Source organism: Chiloscyllium plagiosum, unplaced genomic scaffold (genome assembly GCF_037043375.1).
Source record: "Chiloscyllium plagiosum isolate Xiang-an unplaced genomic scaffold, Cpla_swu_hap1 HiC_scaffold_5, whole genome shotgun sequence".
NCBI lineage: Eukaryota > Metazoa > Chordata > Chondrichthyes > Orectolobiformes > Hemiscylliidae > Chiloscyllium > Chiloscyllium plagiosum.
This window is the reverse complement of record NW_028270143.1, coordinates 45,994,662-46,016,625: the sequence shown is the minus strand read 5'-3', so window position 1 is coordinate 46,016,625 and position 21,964 is coordinate 45,994,662. Positions and strand designations below refer to the sequence as shown.

The window sequence follows — 21,964 nt, the reverse complement described above, 5'->3', positions numbered from 1 at the left end:
GTCACAGGTTTCTTACATTTGAGTGGTCCGGTGGAGTGAATACTGACTGCTTTGAGTTAAGTGATCCTTCGTAGGACCCTGTGGAGCAGATAGGTTGTAGTTTAGTGTATTTTTGCAGAGGGTCTGCTTAAGACCCAGTGTAGCAGGTAATTTACTGTGTGTTTTTTTTTTACCAGAGGGCGTGTGTTTAGGACCAGTGGAGAAGGTAGGTTTTTGCTTCTGTTCCGATTTGTCCAGTTAGTTCCTGATTTCAGTTGCCATTGATTTGCTGTCACAGGTCCAGCCACATTTTTTGCACAAGTGTTTGAGCTGGTCCCCAGGTAAGTTCTGATAGATTTCATATCAGGCAGGCATCTTATTGGGCCGAGTAAATGCTTTACATTAGGAAGGTCACGACAGAATGTGGCTGACTTCATCAAGGAAATAGGTTTCCATTCCAACAATGTACAAGCCATCTGTGATATTTAGTACCATATCTTGGAAATTTACACCAGGTACCCTGCAAGCTATACAATGCCTATATTCTTCTGAAGTCTCATGTTCCTGATACATTTCAAGGGCTATATGCCTTACAAGAATGGTTACTGAGAGACAAAGGGTACTCTCTTCAACTAAGCCTTATGACTCCATAATGCAGTCCCCTGGTTGAGTCCAAGCATAGATACAATGCAGTGCACTTTTCCATCAGGGCCATTGTGGAGCAAACGATGAACCTCCGAAAGATGAAGTTCTGATATCTGGAACAGTCTACGGAGAGGCCTTGTAGTTCAGCACAGAAAGAACTAGGAGAGAGGCTGTGGTCTTCTAAGGAGGAAGATGAGGATATTGACTAGGAGTACCATCTCCTTCAGCACGGAGATAGTGAGGACTGCATATGTTGGAAGTCAGAGTCGATAAAAAGTGGAGCTGGAAAGGCACAGCAGGTCAGGCAGGATCAGAAGAGCAGGAAGTTGATGTTTTGAATCGGGACCATTCATCAGGAATGGAGGTGGAGAAGGGAGCTGGGGGAAAGGTAGGTGAATGCAGGTGGCACGTTATTGTGATTGGTCAATGGAAAGGGTGGAGCAGATTGGTCAGAAGGAAGATGGACAGGTTAAGTCCGGTCAAGGAAGTGAGGAGGTGTGTGAAGTTGTTTTAAAAAATTCTCAAGGTCAGGTTCGTAGGAGAGTAGTCTGACACAGAACAAACGACCAAGAGGCGAGTCTGCTAGAATATGGGCATTTTATTCCCCGCAGTGTCGCACAACGGGTCTGGCTTATACTCACTCTACATGTTACAAAAAACTGGGAGCCGTCAGTTCTCGTAGAGCGGTTGCCAACAACCCACGCTCGGCGGTTAAACGTAACCCCGGAGCAGACTCACCGAACTGGAGACTTTTCCAGCTGATATACTCCCTTCCAGATATAAACATTCATGTGAACAGCAGAGCAAGGCTAAAAAACACATTCCATTCTGGTTACATACAGATAAGAAGATTCACACGGGACTAAGCAACACCTCCATTCCGGTTAGATTCACACATGTATTGGGACATAATTTTGAACTGTTTCACCACATTCCACTGCTTGGAATTTTACACCACATTCCACTGCTTGGCCCAATACATGTGTTACATTATGCTTAATTCAGTTCAATTCGTTTCAGTTAATTTCAGTTCAGTCAATTCAGTGTAATTCAATTCAGTTCCGTCCATTTCAATTCAATTTAGCTCAGTTCCATTTTGTTCCGTTCAATTTGATTCACTTCAGTTCCACTCAGTTCAGTTCAGTTCAATCCCATTCAATTCTGTTAACTCCGCTTCAGCCTTTTGGACATGCCCACATCCTCCGCTGTACCCCAGGCAAGGGGTTCTTCGGCTGGACTGGGATCCTTTCTCAAACAAACTGCCACGTACATGCCCACATCCATGCCATCCCGGGACGGTCGGGACCTCCACAGTTTGTTCTTCTGGTTTCTTAGTCGTTTTCCAAAACATTGTTCTGTATCAAAATCTCTCCTCAATTGCGATTGACCCTGCTCGACTACGCCAAATGTTTTAAAAAATTCTCAAGGTCAGGTTCGTAGGAGAGTAGTCTGACACAGAACAAACGACCAAGAGGCGAGACTGCTAGAATATGGGCATTTTATTCCCCGCAGTGTCGCACAACGGGTCTGGCTTATACTCACTCTACATGTTACAAAAAACTGGGAGCCGTCAGTTCTCGTAGAGCGGTTGCCAACAACCCACGCTCGGCGGTTAAACGTAACCCCGGAGCAGACTCACCGAACTGGAGACTTTTCCAGCTGATATACTCCCTTCCAGATATAAACATTCATGTGAACAGCAGAGCAAGGCTAAAAAACACATTCCATTCTGGTTACATACAGATAAGAAGATTCACACGGGACTAAGCAACACCTCCATTCCGGTTAGATTCACACATGTATTGGGACATAATATTTAACTGTTTCACCACATTCCACTGCTTGGAATTTTACACCACAGAAGTCTAGACTTGGGATGAGGTTGGGGGTGGAAGATTTTGAAGCTGGTAAACTCTATGTTAAGGCCATTGGATTGTAAGCTCCCATGGTAGAATATGTTGTTGTTCCTCCAGTTTGTGTGTGGCCTTATTTTGGCAGTGGAGGTGACCCAGAACGGACACATCGCCAAGGGAGTGGGAGGAGAAGTTGAAATGGCTGAATTTCACACATGCCACGATGTCGAACTCTTTCTTCTGCCCCTGCCTCCGTGCCTACTTATTTGAACATGAATCCCACCCACCCTCTGTAGACCCCTTCTCCCACCCCCAACAAACTCCATTCTTCTGGACACCATCCCTGTCCTCCTATCCTCCCTCAACCTCTTCATTTTCAACTGCTGTCACAACAATCACTTGAATCTCTCCACTCCACTCACCCATTCCAACTTCTCTCAATCAGAATGCAGCCCTCCACTCGAACTCCAATCTCACCATCAAACCCACTGATAAAACAGGTGCAGTGATAGTAGGGTGTATTGACGTCTACATCACTGAGACCAGAGTCCAACTCTCTGACACCTTCACCGACTGTCCCCTTAATTATGATCCCACCTCTCTTCACCAAACCATCATCTCACAGACCATCAACAATCTCATCACCTGGGGAGATATCCCATTCACTGCCTCCAAACTGATAGTTCCCCAACACCACAGGTTGGATTTGATTTGTGCCATGACTAACCTCTCAAAACACTTCATAATTTTGGAGGTCAGAGCCACCACACCGCATGAGTTTTCTTTGTTGCTGGGATAATGGCAGTCTTCTTGAAGCAGATGTGGACTTCAGATTATAGTGAGAGATTAAAGATGCCAGTGAATACTCCCTCCTTCAATTGGGCCAGTCGTTTTCCATGGTTTCACTTTGAAAAAGGCCAATGTGATGTCTGCAGTAGTGATTGAGGAAACAGGTGCATCCAAGGCTGTAGGAGCAAGTGACATTGTTTCACTGACCTTCTGAAACTAGAATCAATTGACCCAGACCACTAGCAATGTCGTTAACTCTGACATACCCTCTGAAATCACCCTTGCAAACTACTTAGTTCAAGAGTATTTTGGAATGGGCAGCAAATCTCCAAGCCAGAACTAGCAAGAAGTCATCAATTGTTTTCGTAGTCCAAGTAGGCATGACTGGGAGAAGCCCGGAGAATTCTTTTCTTAAGGTTCAGCAAGTACTATGCGTCTATGTATCTTAGGGAGAGGCAATAATCAAGAGAATTACATCTGGTGAATGTGCAGAAATTTGCCACAAGGAAACTGCTTGCAACCTCTTTGGCCCAACAAGATATTAAAATGTGAAGATAGCAGTGATATTTCACAGGAGACAAGTAGCTTTATGGAATTTTGCTAGAAAAAAGTAAATCTTTCTTTGTGATGTTTATAACATTGTTGAAAATTGTCTTATATAAATACGTACCTTTGTTTTCCTTTCTTTTGTGGAAAAACATACATTCCTCTGACTTGAATCACGTCTTGGCACGTGAGAGATGCTGGCAAGGCTGGATTAATTTCCAGTTATTTTGAGGCGATGGCAATGCGCCTTCTTTCTAAATCACTGTTTCCCTCATGATTATACTCCTACAAAGAGTTGTTTGGGGAATTTAAGTCCTTTCATATTGTCATTGATGTTGGCTTTCCAAAAAAAAAGCTGCCGGTTTTTGGATGCCTTATTTCAAATGCCCTCCTTTCATATTGCCAAGTGCTATTTTTGTTTGTCCCAATTGCCTCTAGCAACAAACATCACCAATACACACCCCTCCTCGACTGTCCCCGCTTCTGCGGGAAGCAATCATGGGTTAGTGGTAATGCGGCTCCAACCAATCAGCGGTAAGTGGCCGCAGGATAAGTTCGCGCAACTCCAGCCAATCAGACGGAAGCATATGCGTTGTGCCGCGTTAGCCAATCAATGGACAAGGTGAGGTCACATGGTGAGCGCGGGGCCAGCACGTGCCGTGGGTGAAGCGAAGACGTTTGGAATGGCGGTGCAGGTGAGAAGGAGGGTAGTTGGTTACAGTTGGCTACTAGCATAGGCAGGAAATTGTCGTGTGTGAACTCTGGTCTTCAGCTTTTTGTCTTTGAAATTATGTCTTTATTCTTGCGTTGTATTAATTGCTTGTCGTGTTGATTGCGAAGTCTCGCTTTCTTAAAGCTCCCGTTGGCCATCAAGAGTTGAACGAATTCGAGTTGTTTATTTCTGTGGAGGATTTTTTTTTAGTAAGTAGGATAAATGACTCCCAAATCAAAGCCTTATGTTTACACTGGGCCTTTAACAGCAAGCGGATGCCTCTTATCGCCTTAAAGCTAATGTACTTATAAATTCGAATTACTGTTTGCGGTTTAGGAACGTGGCATGCAGCTTACACGAAGCAATCGCGTACAAACAGCAGTATAATAACGACTAAAAGGTCTGGTTTTTGTAAACACTCCCACTCTTCTTTTGAAGATTTGATATTTTACATTCACCTGAACAAAACAAATGGGACAATAGTTTAAAGCCTCGTTTGAGACTACAATGTGAGTCTTTAATACGTGCTGAAATTCTGGAATTTTGCTTGAGGGGCAAAGCTGCTATCAACTGAGCCCAGCTGCCAGCATTTTTTTTTCCAAACAATTCTTCCACTATTTGTATTTTACTATCTGTTATTAAACATTCAATGTTTAGTGGATGTTAGGATCTCAATAACAGTCAGACTTTGTCCATTATTTTGAATTGTTCAAACTGTTCCTTTAAAAACAGACATTAGCTCTACTATTGACAAACATCAGAATATGAGGTACATTGATAATTGAACAGCTGATTTTTGACATTTTTGTTTTTTAGGCTGAAACTCTGTTGTCCTGATTCCTTTTATTTTAAACTAGTTTGTAGGACAGTGAATCAGAGGGGTCTTTATCAACAACACCAACTAGGGAAAAGATCTTTGACTATGACCTTTGAACATTAGCATGCTGCAAACCTGTGTTTGGTCCCACTAATTCACTCCAGTAGAGTTGAAATAGGTTTTTCTTTACCTGTATACTTGTGTGTTCCTGGAGGCTAAAACTAATGTTTCTGCAAGAAGTGGCTTTCTGCTGAGAGAGAGAGAAGGGATAGTTAGACTGCTCTCTTTGTTTTGATAAATTATCCCTGTTTGAAGTTTCCCTGACAAATTTACATGATCAACATTCCATTAAGATTTGACATGACTTTGCCAGAGTGTCACTAAATTTAAATTCACAATTCACCATCCTCCTTGGGGATGGTGATGGCATTGTGGTCATATCGTTGATTGGTCATCCAGAACCCAAGCTAATGATCTGACCAGTTTGAATCATACCATGCCAGATAGTGAAACATTGTAAAAATCTGGAATTAAAGAAAATGCTGGTCTAACTTTGACAAATTTTGACACCACATTTTATTTGAAAAGCAAAACAGATAAAAACAATTTTTAAAGAAGGCTAATTAGCTTATCTGTTATTTGGAAAATATTAGAAATTATCATAAAGACTAATAGCCAAGAATTTAGAAATACGTAGTATGATCAAGTAGAGTCATCTTGGCTTCACATGGGGAAATCACATCTGACATATGTATAACAATTTTTGAGGTAGATAGATAAAACAAGCAGTGGATGTAATATATGTTAGATTCTACTTGGTAAGGTACCTCAATTGTGATACCAAGGTATACAAGGCTATGGGTCAAGCGTTGGAAAATAGGATTAGAATAGTTAGGTGCTTAATTTTGATCAGTGTAGACTTGATGGGCCATAGGGCCTTTTTTCTGTGCCGTAGACCTTTAAGACCCTGTGACTGTTACTGTATAACATGTTAGGAATGCAGGAACATAGAAACAGAAGAATGCCATTCAATACCTTGAGGCAGCTCTGTCATTCAGTAAAATCATGGATGATCTGTGGTCTAATGAGGGAGAGATTGTTGTCTTTACACCATGCCACTTAGCTCTCTACTCTTTCTTGGACTCTGACTCTTTGTTTGAGATTTGATCCATTACAGCGGTGTCATCAGCAAACTTGTAAATGGAGTTAAAGCAGAATTTGATATCGCAGTCATTAGTATATAAAGAGTATAGTAAGGGGCTGAGTACACAGCCTTGTGGGGCACCGGTGTTGAGGATTATTGTGAAGGCGGTGTTGTTGCTCATCCTTCCTGAACCGCAGACCGCAATCAGTAAGTCAATTCAATTGCAGAGTGGGGAGCAGAGACCTAGGTCTCTGAATTTGGAGATAAATGTGTTTGGAATTATGGTGTTGAAGATAGAGCTGAACTTAATAAGTAGAAGTCAGTCCTTGTTATCCACATGTTCCAGGGATGGGTGTAGGGCCAGGCTGATGGCATCTGTCTTGGACCTGTTATGTGGGTAGATGAGTTGTAGTGGATCAAGGCAATCTCGGATGCTAGACTTCATGTGTGCCATGACTTACCTCTTGAAGCGTTTCATAACTTTGAAGATCAGAGCTACTGGGAAGAGTCAGCAAGGCATGCTGCGTGGGTTTTCTTTGTCATTGGGATAATGGTGGTTGTCTTGAAATAGGTGGGAACTTCTGATCAGAGTAAGGAGAGATTAAAGGTGTCTGCAAATATTCCCACCAGCTGGTCTGTGCATGCTCTGAATGTACAGCCAGGTGGTCTATTCAGGCTGGTCACGAAGACTAATTGACACTGCAGCAGTGACTGTGGGAACAGGTACATCTGAGGCTGTCAAGGCAGGTGACATAATTTCACTGACTTTCTGTTCAACACTAGCATAGAATGTACTGAGCTCATCTGGGTGGGCTGCATTGTTGCCAGTGATTCTACTTGACTTCATTTTGTAGCCCGTTTTTATATTGAGTAAGCCTTGTCACGGTTAATGTGTGGTTATGTGGTTAGTTTGGGTCTCTAGCTTAGTCTGGTATTGTCTCTTGGCATCCCTGATGGCTTTGTGAAGGTTGTACCTTGATTTGCAGTATAGGTCAGGGTCACCTGATTTTGACTTGAACTTTATTAGGGAGTGGATCTCCCAGGTCATCCATGGTTTCTGGTTTGGCAATGCATGGATCAACTTCTTTGCAGTGCAGTCTTATGCACAGTTATTGAAGTCTGTGATAGTAGTGGCATATTCATTTAAGTTGGCCACAGTTCTTGAATATGTATCAGTTCATCAACTCCCAACAATCTTGTAGGAGCTTATCCATTGCCTCTGACCAGCACTGTACAACTTTTCTGTAGTAGTTTTCACATGCTTCAGTTTCTGATTTTTAAGCTGGGTGAAGGAGCACAGACTTATGGTCGGAGTTTTCCAAAATGCGGCCAGGAGATGGAGTGGTAGGTGCCTTTGGTTGGATAGCAATGGTCAAGGGTGTTTGGGCCTCTGGGACAAGAGACATGTTGATGGTTTGAGATTGGCCCAGTTGAAGTCACCAGCCACAATGAAGGAGTCAACTTATTCCCCCTCAAGGCTATTTGTAGCAGTGTACATTTCATCAAGTGCATTCTTCACTTCTGCATGGAGTGGGATGTAAACTGCTCTCAGAATAGCCAAAAAGAATTCCCACGGCAGCACTGCAGTAACTTACCAGGGTTGTCATGTCTGAGCCCCAAGAGGAGTTGATTACAAGGCTGAACCCTCTGCCCCTTGTGTTGTCTGAGGGTGCCATGCAGTACGTCTAGTGAATTGAGAAACATTCAGGTTGTAATGCACAGTCAGGAGAAGTGGGAGTAAGATGACAGCGGAGAAAGCAGCGAAGCGTTCACACTTTTTTTTTTACCTTCTTGTGGAGAGCTTGGATGGCAGGGCGGTGTCAAGCATGTCAAAGGAAGCTTGTGTTTCTGGTGGTGAATGGGTTGGAGCGCGATGAGTTTGGGCCAGTGCCCAGTTTGGGACCTGGCAGCAGCTGCTTCAGCATGATGGACCCAGCATTGAGTTTGGGCCCAGTTTGGAACCTGGAAGTTTCAGTTGCATTGCTGAGATTGGCTCAGTGCGAACTCATGGCGCTGATGACGTTGGTGGAGGCAAGATGGTGCAGAGGAATGGTGACAATTCCAGTGGCAGTGATGTGGCAAAGGGACTCTAGGCTAGTGACTGCTTCGTATCTAGTATTGGACTTGCATTGGGGTGGAAGATTCTGGATGCAGGCTCATGGCTAAGGCACGTAACAAGAAGGACTGTAATGTTGAACTTAATTTTTCTTTTTTACCTTTCTATGTGTTGGTTTATTTTTGTGTTTTTTAAGATGGCACTGGATAGTGGTGACATTTTACAACACTCTCTTCACTGTATTTGTAACAAATGCATGTGCCAAATATACTTGACAATAAACCAATAAATAAATCAAATGTCTTGTTAAACCGAGCAGACAGCAGCCTCTCAATTCCATCTGGTAGGTGAGTCTAGCTTTAAGTTGGTCCAGTTTGTTTTCAATAGCTTGTACATTTGCCAGGGGTACGCTGGGGAGGGGTGTTTGAAACCTCATTGTTTTAGTCTCACCTACAGGCCAGCATGTCTCCCATGTTTCCTGGGTAAGTGATTGCTTCTGGTCGGGACAGGTATTGACGTGGATAGTCTACCATTCCAAAAAGATATATGGGTGTGTCTGGTGGGTTCCTGGACACTGGTCACAGCCTCGGGTACTCTGGGGCAGTCTTGTTCTTGGTCTGGTTAAGCCGAGGTGTAGAATCTCCAGAAAACTGGGTAGGGCCATGGAGGTGGGTTGCCTATCAAAGTTTAGTGTTGGGCCTTTTGAGAAGCCCTTAACTGGCTGGCGCCTCTCCTTCTCTTATTGTGGCTGCGGTTCCAGTGTTGGCAGATTACATAGTCGGGCACTCCAGGAGGTCCTGGCCTTTTTTGGGTCAAATCGAGTCAGTTCAGGTGTTTGTTCCCGAATGTTGAAAGATAGCCAGACCTGAAATTAGGTTTAAGAGAATGTTAGTAATTTGACAAACTTAAAATTGAGATTTAAAAGAGTAGAACAATTATAATTGTGAGGAGGGCACAGTATGCAAAGTGTCGCCAAACTCTGGCACCATCTTACTTCTCATTAATAGCATAAACCATACCTATTAAGACTTGGATGAGGAAAGTGAATGTACTATGTCCATGTTTGCAAATCATACAAAAATAGATGGGAAGGATGATGGAGTCTACAGAGGGATATGGACTGGTTAGTGAGTGGACGTAAAACTTAGCAAACAGAATATAAAGTAGGTAATGTGAGTTTATACATTTTGGCAGGAAGAATCGGAGCTGGATATTATTTTAAATGGAGAAAGACCAAGGAAAGCAAAAGTACATAGGGATTTGGGAATCTTTTCACAAGTCACAAAAAGCACATTTTAGAATTTAAAAGTAAAAAAAGGTCTCAAAATCCTTTGGGGTTTTGATCCACCATCATATAATAATTAAGCTTATGCCATCCTTGGACAGCATGATGGTTAGCATAGCTGCCTCCCAATGCCAGGGACCCAGGTTTGTTTCCAGCCTTTGGTGACTGTTGGAATTTAAATGTCCTGTGTTTGCATGCATTTCTGTTGGGTGCTCTGACTCCTCCCACTGTCCAAAGATGTACAGGTTGGGTGGATTGGCCATACTTAATTGCACCATAGTCTCCAGGGATATGCTGGGTGGATTAGGCATGGTAAAAACAGGGACAGAGTGGAAGTGTGGGTCTGGGCGGGATGCTCTTTGGAGGATCAATGCAGATTCTATGGGTTGAATAGCATCTTTCTACACTATAGGGATTTATGATTCTAATGGCAGTTTTTTTCTGTACTTGGTATACAACATGACACACACTTGTGTGATACATTGAAGCTAAATATACCTCTTTTTGGTTAACTGTGGGGCCAGTATCTGCAATTTAAGCAAAACACTAAAATTGCTGCATTTTGTAGGGGCATATTTGAATGAACAGTGAGGACAGTCTCAATTGTGACTTTGCCCTACCATTAAATGCTTAGCATGTGCGACAGACATCGAAGATTACCTTTCCTGAATTTTTAATAATCTTACTTTTGGCTGTGGCTGTTGGATGTGTCCACATTTTTAAAAAAAAAAGTGTTCAGAGGATGTGGGTGCCACTGACTGGGCTAGCATTTATTGCCTATCTCTAATTACCTTGAGGGTGGTGGTGAGATGTTCCTGACATGCCCTCTGCATTGAACCATTTTAAGACCATAAGACATAGGAGTGGAAGTAAGGCCATTCGGACCGTCGAGTCCACTCTGCCATTCAATCATGGCTGGGCATTTCAACTCCATTTACCTGTACTCTCCTTGTAGCCCTTGATTCTTTTGCGAGATCAAAAATTTATCAATCTCTGCCTTGAAGACATTTAACATCCCAGCTTCCACTGTGCTCCACTGTCTGGCTGAAGAAATGTTTCCTGTTCTAAATTTCCTGTTCTACTTCTAAGGCTGTGCCCATGGGTCCTAGTCTCCCTGCTTAACGGAAACAACTTGCCAGCATTCACCCTTTCTTAGCCATGTGTTATCTTGTAAGTTTCTATTAGATCTCCTCTCCATCTTCTAAACTCGAATGAACACAATCCCAGGATCCTCAGCCGTTCATCGTATCTTAGGCCTACCATTCCAGGGATCATCCGTGTGAATCTCTACTGGACACACTCCAGTGCCAGTATGTCCTTCCTGAGGTGTGGGGGCCTGAAATTGGACACAGTATTCTAAATGAGGCCTAACTAGAGCTTTATAAATCTCAGAAGCACATCGCTGTTTTGATATTCCAACCCTCTTGAAATAAATGACGACATTACATTCACTTTCCTAATCACGACTCAACTGTAAGTCAACCTTTTTTAGAATGCTGGACTAGCACACCTAGATCCCTTCGTACTTTAGCTTTATGAATTTTCTAACCATTTAGAAAATAGTCCATGCCTATATTCCCTTTTCCAAAGTGCAAAACCTCGCATTTTGCTCACATTGAATTTCATCAGCCATTTCTTGGACCACTCTCCTAAACTGTCTAAACTTTCCTGCAGCCTCCCCACCACCTCCATACTGCCTGCCTGTCCACCTAACTTCATATCATTGGCAAACTTTGCCAGAATGCCCCCAGTCCCTTCATCCAGATCATTAATATATAAAGTGAACAGCTGCGGCCCTCATACTGAACTCTGCGGGAAACCACTCGTCACTAGCTGCCATTCCGAAAAAGAACCTCTTATCCCAACTCTCTGCCTCTGTCAACAGCTAATCCTCCATCCATGCCATTAGCTCACCTCTAACACCACGGGCCCTTACTTTACTCAGCAGCCTCCCATGAGGCACCTTACCAAAGGCCTTTTGGAAGTCTAGATAGCATCCACTGGGTTTCCCTGGTCTAACCTACTTGTTACCTCTTCAGAGAGTTCTAACAGGTTTGTCAGACACGACCTTCCTTTACTAAATCCATGCTGATTTGTTCTAATCTGACTCTGCACTTCCAAGAATTTAGAAATCTCATCCTTATTGATGGATTCTAGAATTTTACTTGCAACTGAGGTTGGGCTAATTGGCGTATAATTTTCCATCTTTGCCTTGATCCTTTCTTGAACAAGGGGGTTACAACAATGATTTTTCCCTGACTCTAGTGACTTTAACAACCAATGCCTCTACTATTTCCTCAGCCACCTCTCTCCAAACTCTAGAATGTAGTCCATTGGGGCCAGGAGATTTATTAATTTTTAGACCTCTTAGCTTTTCTAGCACTTTCTCTTTTGTAATGGCTACCATACACAACTCTGCTCCTGATTCTCCTTAATTGTTAGGATATTATTCTTGTCTTCCACTGTAAAGACTGATGCAAAGTACTTCAGCTATTTCCTTGTCTCCTAGCACTAGCCTTCTTGCATCAATTTGGAGTGGCCCAATGTCTACTTTTGCCTCGTTTTAGAACATAGAAGAATACAGCGCAGTACAGGCCCTTCGGCCCTCTATGTTGCGCCGATCCAAGCCCACACTACACTAGCCCACTATCCTCCATATGCCTATTCAATGCCTGCTTAAATGCCCATAATGAGGGAGAGTCCACCACTGCTACTGGCAGGGCATTCCATGAACTCACGACTCGCCGAATAAAGAACTTACCCCTAACATCTGTCCTATACCTACCCCCCTTTAATTTAAAGCTATGCCCCCTTGTAATAGCTGACTCCATATGTGGAAAAAGATTCTCACTGTCGACCCTATCTAAACCCCCTAATCATCTTGTAAGTTTCTTTCTTTTTTTCTTTTTTTTTTTTCTCTTTTTTTTTTCTTCTTTCGTTTCTTTTCTTCTTTTTTTTTTTCTTCAGCCATGGCTGTCTAATCCTGCCTCTAACCTTTCCTTTCTTTGGGATGAACCTCCATTACATCCAGAAACTCCTGCCATTGTTGCTCTACTGTCTTCCCCGCTAGGCTCTGCTTCCTGTTGAGTTTTCATCAGTTCCTTTCTCCTGTTGCTGTAATTACCTTTATTTAACTGTAACACCATTACATCTGATTTTGCCTTCTCTTTCAAACTGCAGACTGAACTCTACCATGTTATGATTGCTGCCTCCTAACTTTAAGATTAGATTCTGTACAGACTTTTACCTAGCCACGATGGACAAGATGTTATAAAAACAAATTGGAAGAAAATAGTGTTGAATTAGACCTTAACATGTCAATTCAAGCCTCTTGCTGAGATTTGTTTCCCCTAAAATATTTCCATAACTATGAATAAATTAAAATTAGCAACAAGATAAAATAAACTTGATCACAAGAATTAGACTGTCAGAGCCTCTTGTGGTTAATGCCCTACTGGTATGTTGATTTTGATGCTTTTAATTGGGACTGCATCCTTATCCTAGAATTCCACCTTATTGACTCCAATAATATCTGGAGTGCAGCCTTGAGGTATCCTTTTGAGCTTCTTACTGAATCCCAAATGTACTTTTCAACTGAGGAGTTTGATGTTCACCAGCAACTTAAGAAGAAAATCCAGGAGTTAAGTTGTATCCCTCACATTGTAATGCAAATACAGAGATCCAGGCAGCATAAAAAAATCATTACATGCAGAAGTATTGACTAGATCAGACTGCATCTGTGGAGAAAGAAACCGATTTAACATTTCTGCTCAATGTGAGGCTGCATGGTTTTTTTTTCAATGTCAATGCTGAAATCTCTCTGCTTTCCTTTCTAATGTCCCCAAGGCTTTGATACATGCACTTATACATTTACACGGCTAGTGGCAGAATTTGTTGCTTTGACCCTCTTCTTGAATTCCTCTGCTAAACCTTTCCACCCTATTTTCTTTTCACTTTTAAGAATATAACTCAGCCTTTTTAACTAACAATATAATTTTAACCTGTTTTGAAATTTTGTCTCTTAAGGTAGATATCAAAGGTGAGTGGTATACTCTGCTGTTTTGTAATTTCTCTGTTAATACTACTTTTTCTTTTCTCCAGTTGAAATTCACCAAGGAAGCAAATCCAGATAAACTGAAAACTATATTTATGAAGGTATGCAATTTTACTTGCTGTTGAGCCTGGAATTTTGTGGAGTTGGAATTAGTCTGGAATGATTTCAAAGTAATGGTGGCTTATGACTTTGGGTTATGCCTCCATTCCTAGTACCTCAGTTTTTATGATGTATTAGGCCTGCACCATGCATTCCTAATCTGCCCAGCCCTATTGCAAGGGAAAGGATCCTCCAGATCTCCACAATTCTTGTGGAGCTGAGCCAATATTTCCATGTCTCTCAGTTTATGCATCTGAGAGGAATCAGGAACCATATCTGGATTCAGAAACTATTTAAAGAGTATATTCTAAAGATCTTATCTATGCCATTGGGTGAGGTAGGATGTCAGGGATGAGAGCTAGAGTATCTTGTGTCAATGTACAACTGGGACAAAGTTCCAGAGAACTGAAGCAATTCTTTTAGTTAGTGCAGCTCAGCACTCCACTGCCTCCATCGTCATGTGTACTCTGATGTTGGGGCAGAGTCCCCTCCTCTCTTGGCGTTCTCTCTCTCAACCTTTCAAAGAACAGAGCCAATAAAGTTCTAATATGCACTAACCTTGCACACCATCAATTTCAGTTGTATGTGAGAGCATGTCTAATAATGGAGCTTATCAATGTGTATTTTAGTAAGATCTGATTAAAACGAAATAAAGGACCTTCTGCAATAGATTATTGTGTAAATTAACTATGTTCTTTTCTTAATCCAAATAGTTATAAATTGTGTAAAGTCATAAGCTCGCTGGGTCAAAATCCTGGAATTCCTTTCCCATTGTCATTGTGGGGATTCCTATAGTATTGGACAATAGTGGTTCAAGAAGGCAGCTTGTCACACTTTTGCAAGGGAAACTATTGATAGGCAATAAATGCTGGCCAACCAGCGATGCCCATGAAATAAAAAAGAACAAGACAAAGTCACAGGCCTAACTAACAACTAGCTTATTTAGTTGGGTCACCAAGTTTTTGTGTCATGCTTTTGTTACTTTGTTTAGGAAGGGATTGGCATTGCTATAGTACTAATGTTCATATGAATGTTTGAAATAGGAGCCATTTGGATTCCATAAGATTACGGCTGGTTTGTGTTTTTTTAACTGCATCTTCTCATTTTGAAATCCTTGAATTCTTATTTACTTTCTTCTTAAAATATTCATTGGACCTGCCTCCACTGCCTTCAAAGTCGGTGTGTTCAAAAAATTACACAACCCCCTGAGGAGAGGGGAAGGTAATCTCCTCCTCTGTTCTAATAGGGTGACCCCAAATTTCAAAATCTTACTTCCTATGCTTGACTCACCTACAAAATGAAAATTTTTTTTTTTTTTTTTACATCCACCTTTCCAAACTCCAGTGGAACCAAGCCTAGTTGGTTCAGCCTTTCCTCATAAAACCTACTCATCCCAGGTACCAAACTAGTAAACCTACTGTGAACTCCCAGCAATGCATTTACATTCTGAGACTAAAACTACACACTGTATGCATGATGTGGCCTCACCATTGCTCTGTATAAGTGAAACATAACATTGTTACTTATACATTCCAATCCCTTCATGATATCATTCTATTAGTATTAATTACTTACTGTACTATATATTAATGGTTTATACCATAGAACATCTCCATATCATTGTATTGTGGAATTCTGCAGCTGTTCTTGTTGTAATCCTCTATTTTTATTCTTTTTTACCAAAGTGAACAACTTCATATTTTCCTTTGTTACATTCTATTTGCCACATTTTTTTGTCCGGTCATTCAAGCTCTCTACATCTCAGTATCCTCTCTATGTCCTCTTCACAGCATACTACCTCACCCCAGGTTTTTTATCTGCAAATTTAACAACCATGCCTTCATTCCCCTTATCAGTCATTGATTAGCTTGTTAAAAGCTAAGGCCCCAGCATGGAACCATGCAGGACTCTACTGGTCACATGCTGCTCATTAGACGAAGACACATTGGCCAGATGACAAAAAAAAGTATGCAATCTTCAGCCTCTGTTATCTTATTATTGGACAAGCTAGATCTCAGACTGAAATCTGCCTTGATAGTGGCTTTTTTTTTGGGGTTTCAGTAAAAAATTTTTTTAAAAAGTGCATTATGCTGCAGGTTTGGATTTAACAGTAAAACAGACTTGTAAAAGTTTAAAGTTTTTGAAAAATTTGGTTAAAAAGAGACATTCATACTAACAGCATCCCTTCACAGTATTCGTGCAAAATGAATTCCTGTCGCTATCACAAGTGTTTGATCTCAAACTTTCGGACGAAACTCCTTATGCTGTGGTCACCTATTTCTTAACAGTTCCTTTTCCAAGGAAAAATGTTTTGCACCAATTTTCACTTAGACATCTGCAAACTGATCCCGAACATTTTTTCCATGCTATGGGTTTAAGCCAAAAAACCCACAATTCTAATCGAAGTTTAATGTTCACTTGTAAAATTCTTCTAATGGAAACTAATTCCTTTAGTCTAATCTCATCATCTGTCTAACCTATTTTTTTTTAAGAAAAGCTATCACTATGGCTTACATACTAGTTGATAATCAAATCTCCTCTTATACACGTGGACCAAATACCACATACCACTTTTTCAAAATACAAACTCTAAAATGAGCAACAATAAAAATTTAGTGAAATTCACCTTAATCAGTGTTAATGTTACCTCCTAAGAGCTCTAGTCTGTTCAATAGGCTGTTATGCAGTAATTCAACAAATAACTTCTGGAAATCAATCAAAGCACAGGAAATCTGTGGGTTCTACTTTAATTTCAGCATATATTACTACTTCAAAGAACTTCAATGAATTTATTAAACACAATTTCCCTTTGACACAACTATACTGACTTTTTTTTTCTCAATTTTTTTTTGTTTTGAAATGTCCAATTACGAGCACTTTAAGGATTGATTCTAACATTGGTCCTATCATGGATGTCAATGAATTAGTCTGTAGGTTTCTGCCCCCCCAAACACCTTTTTATGCTGATGTAACTTTTCCAGAATCCAGTGGTGTGTTGAAAATATAACTACTACCTCATTATCTACCTTGTTAAGATCCTACATTGAAATCCACCAGAACCCAAAGACTTGTCAGCCTAAGTATCACTTCCATACTTTACCATTTTTCTGACTCCTTCCCACTCTTGATTTACAGCAATGACTGCAATATTTTATGTATTTGCAATAAGATGAAGCAAAATATTTATTCTTCTACATTTCTTTATTACCTACTGTTAACTACCTTTCACTCTCTTCAGGTAACCAATATTCAATTACTGGTGACTCTTGCTATCCATTTTCACAATATTAAGAAGCTTTTTCTCATAATTTCTCCTCATTAATCTTTATAATTCTCTGCTGTTTCTGTATTCACTCCAATCATCTGACTTGCCACTGACCTTTGCATAATTATGTTTCCTTAATTCCCTTGGAATATTTATTTATAGAACAAATGTATTTACTTATTCTGAGTATTGTGAAATGTTCACTTAAATGTATTCCTATTTATCTATACTCTAGCCTAGTATTCCAGGTCACTTCGGCCAGCTCAGCTTTTGTTTCCATATTGTCGCCCATATTTAGGTTTAAAGTGTTAGTCTTAGACCAGCTCTTGTCCCTTTCAAATTTAATGTAAAATGCAATCATTTAATGGTCAGTCACTGCATTTATTCTGAGGTCATTAATCCTGTCATATTACACAGTTCCAAGTCTAGTATTGCCTGCTCTCTGATTTGCAATATGCTGCTCTAAGAAATTATTTTGAAAGCATTCTATGAACTCAAGCAGACTACCATTCCGATTTGTGTTTTCCAGTCGAAACATAAATGAAAATCATCATGGTAATTTTAATCTAACAAACACCTAATGTTTCTTTGTGTCCTTTTTATTGCTGCTGCTCGGTTACTGGTTACAGCTTAGAAGCTTGTTAGCACCTTGCTAGTGACTCCTTTCTGTTAATGTCTCAATTCCACCCATACTGATTCTGCATCCTAATTTTTCTAAATCAAAATGATCTATAACCAGTGCATTTTTATATTTATTCATGTAATGTTGATATCTGGCTGGGTCAGCATTCATTGCCATTCTCTCTTTTTGCTCCTTGAGCTGAGTGACTTGCCAGAGCCATTTCAGGAGCCAGTTAAGAGTCCAGCTTGGGTCCGATCAGGTGAGGACTGCATATGTCCTTTTTCTAAAATACTTTATGAACTAGATGGATTTTTAAGACAATAGATAATGTCACATGATTTCCGTTAGTCTCATTTTATAATTCTGAATATTTTCCTGGAATTCAAATTTCATCATCTGTCAAGACAAGACAACATGTCCCCTGAACATTAGCCTGGGGTTCGGGATTACTAATCCAGTAACATTATTACTTTGCCCCTTCTGTCTACCTTTACCTAGCTTCCTATTCCTCTTGAATATTACATACCCCTCGATGTTCAAGACCCAATCCAATATGTAGTGTCAATGCACCCAAGTTTCCATAATGGCTAACAGATCATATTTACTTCAATGTGTGCTACCAATTTGTTTACTTAGTCAAGCTACAGACATTGAGACACAAAGCAGTAAGATTTTGTAACATCTAGTCTTGACTGTCTGTATATTATGTTTATTTTCTGTCTCTTTCCTGCCATATTTTTTGACTTTCACTTCCCGTATTACTATCTTGCTCTCCTGCCTTGACTGTTGATTTGTCACACATTCCTAATCTTGATCCCTCACCCCAAACATTATTTAGTTTAAAGCCCTTTTTTACTTGTATGGTTTGCCAGTATGGTTCCATACACGTCATTCTAACTGTGGGGCCCTACTTTGCACAATTATTGGATACCAGTGCCCAACTAACTGGAACACATTTCTACTCTAGTCCATGTATTTATTTCTCTAATCTTGTAATCCTTATAATTGACAAGTGGTGTAAGTCCTAATTCAGAGATTATTATCTCTTTGAAATTCTGTTCTTCAATTTGGTGCTTAGCTCTTTGAGCAGAATCTCTTTCCTTATTCTCTCTCATTGATACCTACATGGACCATGGCAATTGATCTTATCCTTCAAATCCAAGTTATTGTTCAGCTCTGAGCAGTCCTGATCTTTGACACCAGGTAGGCACCTTAACCTTCTGGGCGCTCACTCTTGGCTGCACAATACACTCTGTCCCTTGCTACTATTACTTTCATTTTTTTTTTTGCTCCTCCCATTTGTGTCGCTTTCTATACCATGGTGCCATGATCAATTAGCTGATTCGCCCTACACTGAAGTTTTCTGGTTGTGTAATACTTCCTTTAGAGTGGCAGCAATTTGTTTTAATAACACTATGGATCAATCTTGAAAAGGGTTAGAGGTCAAGATGCTGATTCTTTTCCAGTGAAAGCACAAAGGGCAGGGTTAATCACAATTTAGTTCAGTTAGGAAGATCTTTCAGGAAAAATGGGCAAAAGCTATGCATGCAAAGAGAGCCAATTTAAATTAAGAAAAAATAGTTGCTGAAAATATAAAGTATGAGACCGTTTGGAAAGATCTTCTTGGAAAAGTCAGTTGAAGGCAGATTTGATTGTGAAAACGTACAAAATCCTGAGGGATCTGGATAGAATGGATTTAAAATGCCTATTAGCAGTGAAGTTAGTGACCACGGGATGTAAGTTTAAAGTACTTGGTCGAACGTTTAGAGGGCAGATAAGGAAAATCTTCACTGTCAAAGTGGTATGTATCTGGAACTCAAGGTTGAGAGGCAGAAACTTTAACTCCTTTAAAAACTGTCTGTCTGAATGTACAGCTCTTATGTCATGATCTCTAGGACCACAGACCAATTGCTGAAAAGTGGAATTAAATGGGATTGTTCATTTCTCATCTGTAGACGCAATAGGCCCAGTGGTCGTCTTTTATTTTTGAGGTAAAGATTCTCTGTTGATAACCTTCCCTTCATCATATGGTCAGAAGTGGTCATGTTCACTGCAGAATGTTCAACATCATTTGCAACTGGTTAAATACTGACACACTCCATGTTCAACTGTAGCAAGATCTGGACAGTGTCCAGGTTTGGGCTGACTAGTGTCACACATGCCCAGCAGTGACCCACCCCCAATAATAGACAATCAGACCTCCGTCCCTTGACATTTAGTGGTGCTACAGTTGGTTCTGATATAATGCAATACTCCTTTTCATTCTTGTGCGATCTCACGTTCTAAGAAAATCATGCAGAAAATCCATTTAAACTAATGGGGCCGCAACCTGTATAGCCAATACAGGTAGATAATCTAAATTCTTCAATTGTGTTAAAGCCAATTCACATTGAAGAAACACGTGTTATTGCAGAACCGACTGTACTATCGACATCAACATCCTGGGAGTTACCATTGACGAGAAACTCAACTCTATTCACCACTTAAATGCAGTAGCTACAAGACATGTCAGACTAGGAATACTGCAGCAAGTATCCTTCTAACTCTCAAGTCTGTCCACCATCTATAAGGCTCACCTGAGGAATGTGATGGACTACTCTTATTTTACTTGGATGAATGCAGCTCCAACAACCCACACAGAGACTTGATACCATCCAGGACACAGCAGCCCATTTGATTGGTACCGCATCCACTCCCTCCACCACTGCTGCTCAACAGCTGCAGTGTATACTATCTGTACTATCACTGAAAAGCTTGCCAAAGCTCTTCAGAGAGCACCTTTTCAAGCCCACATCCAAGTTCATCTAGAAAGTCAAGGACAACAGATATATGCAAAACGTCACTACCACCAACATCTCTTTCTTATCATTCACTTGGAAATGTGTCACTGTACTTGCACTGTTGCTAGGTCACAATCTTGGAATTCCCTCCCAAGGGCATTGTGGACAGTGAGGGGGGTGCGATATCTACAACACATGGATTGCTGTAATTCAAGAAGGCAGCTCACCACCACCTTCTCAAGAGCAGCTAGTGATGGGTAATGAATGCTGGTCAGCCAGCAACACCCATGTCCTACCAGGAAATATTTTTAAACTGGAATATATGTTTGTAAAAAGATTAAAAATCTTAATCATTGCGACCTAGGGTCTTCAAAAAAAGTGGCAGCTGACACCATTGATTCATTGGTTATAATACTGCAAAATACCCTGAATTCAGGAAGCTTTCCAGTACATTGAAACAGACTAATATAATTACACTCCATTTTAAAAATGGAGGGAGGCAGAAAGTACAAAATAACAGACCAGTTAGTTTAATGTGTCATTGGGAAATTGTTAGAATCCCTGTCTAATGAAGAAATAACAGGAGTATTGGAAAGTGAAATGCAACCCATCAGAGTCAGCATGCTTTTGGGAAGGGCAAATCATGTTTTAGTAATTTGCTGGAGTTCTTTGAAAATGTAACAAACAATGTAGTATAACTGGATTTCTAGAAAGAATTTGATAATGTGCTGCTCAAAAGGTTAATGCACAAGGCAAGTTCAGAGTTAAGGGTAATTTATTAGCTTGGCTGAAGGATTGGCTAACTAACGGAAAGCAAAGAGTCTGGATAAATGGTGTTTTTTTTCTTGTTGGCAAGATGTAACTAGTGGGGAGTCACAGATTTTGGTCCTTGGACTCCAGCTATTTGCAGTCTATATTAATGACCTGGATGCAGGGTAAAGTACTATAGATAAATTTGCATATGACACTAAAATGATGGGAAAGTAAGTTGCATGAAAACACAATGGATAAGTTAGGTGAATGGGTAAAATTTGGCAGGTAATGTTTTACAGGTAAGTGAGGGTATCTGTTTTGCTCCGAATAATCAAAGGCAATTTATTAATTTAAATGGAGAGGAACTTCAGAATGCTTCAGTGCTGAGGAATCCTGGGTGTCCTTGTGCATGAATGACAGAAAACTAATATGTAGTTACACCAAGTAGTAAGGAAAGCGAACAGAATTTTGGCATTTATTGCTAAAGGCATAGCTTGAAGAGTAGGGAGCTGCTGCTGCATTAGTGAGGGTGCATCTAGAGTATCGTATACATTTTTTTTTTGAA

The 21,964-nt window shown here is 40.6% G+C and overlaps 1 protein-coding gene across 1 annotated transcript in view; it reads left to right on the top strand.

Annotated features, from left to right (window-relative positions):
• The first annotated feature begins 13,930 nt into the window (after positions 1–13,930).
• The window catches only part of slc25a13 (solute carrier family 25 member 13), a 280,692-nt gene continuing 272,658 nt past the window's right edge, over positions 13,931–21,964 (top strand). The window contains exon 1 of the mRNA XM_043689904.2: positions 13,931–13,981. Coding sequence (XP_043545839.1) covers positions 13,976–13,981 — 6 coding nt within the window. The 5' untranslated portion in view covers positions 13,931–13,975. The remainder of the gene's footprint in view (positions 13,982–21,964) is intronic.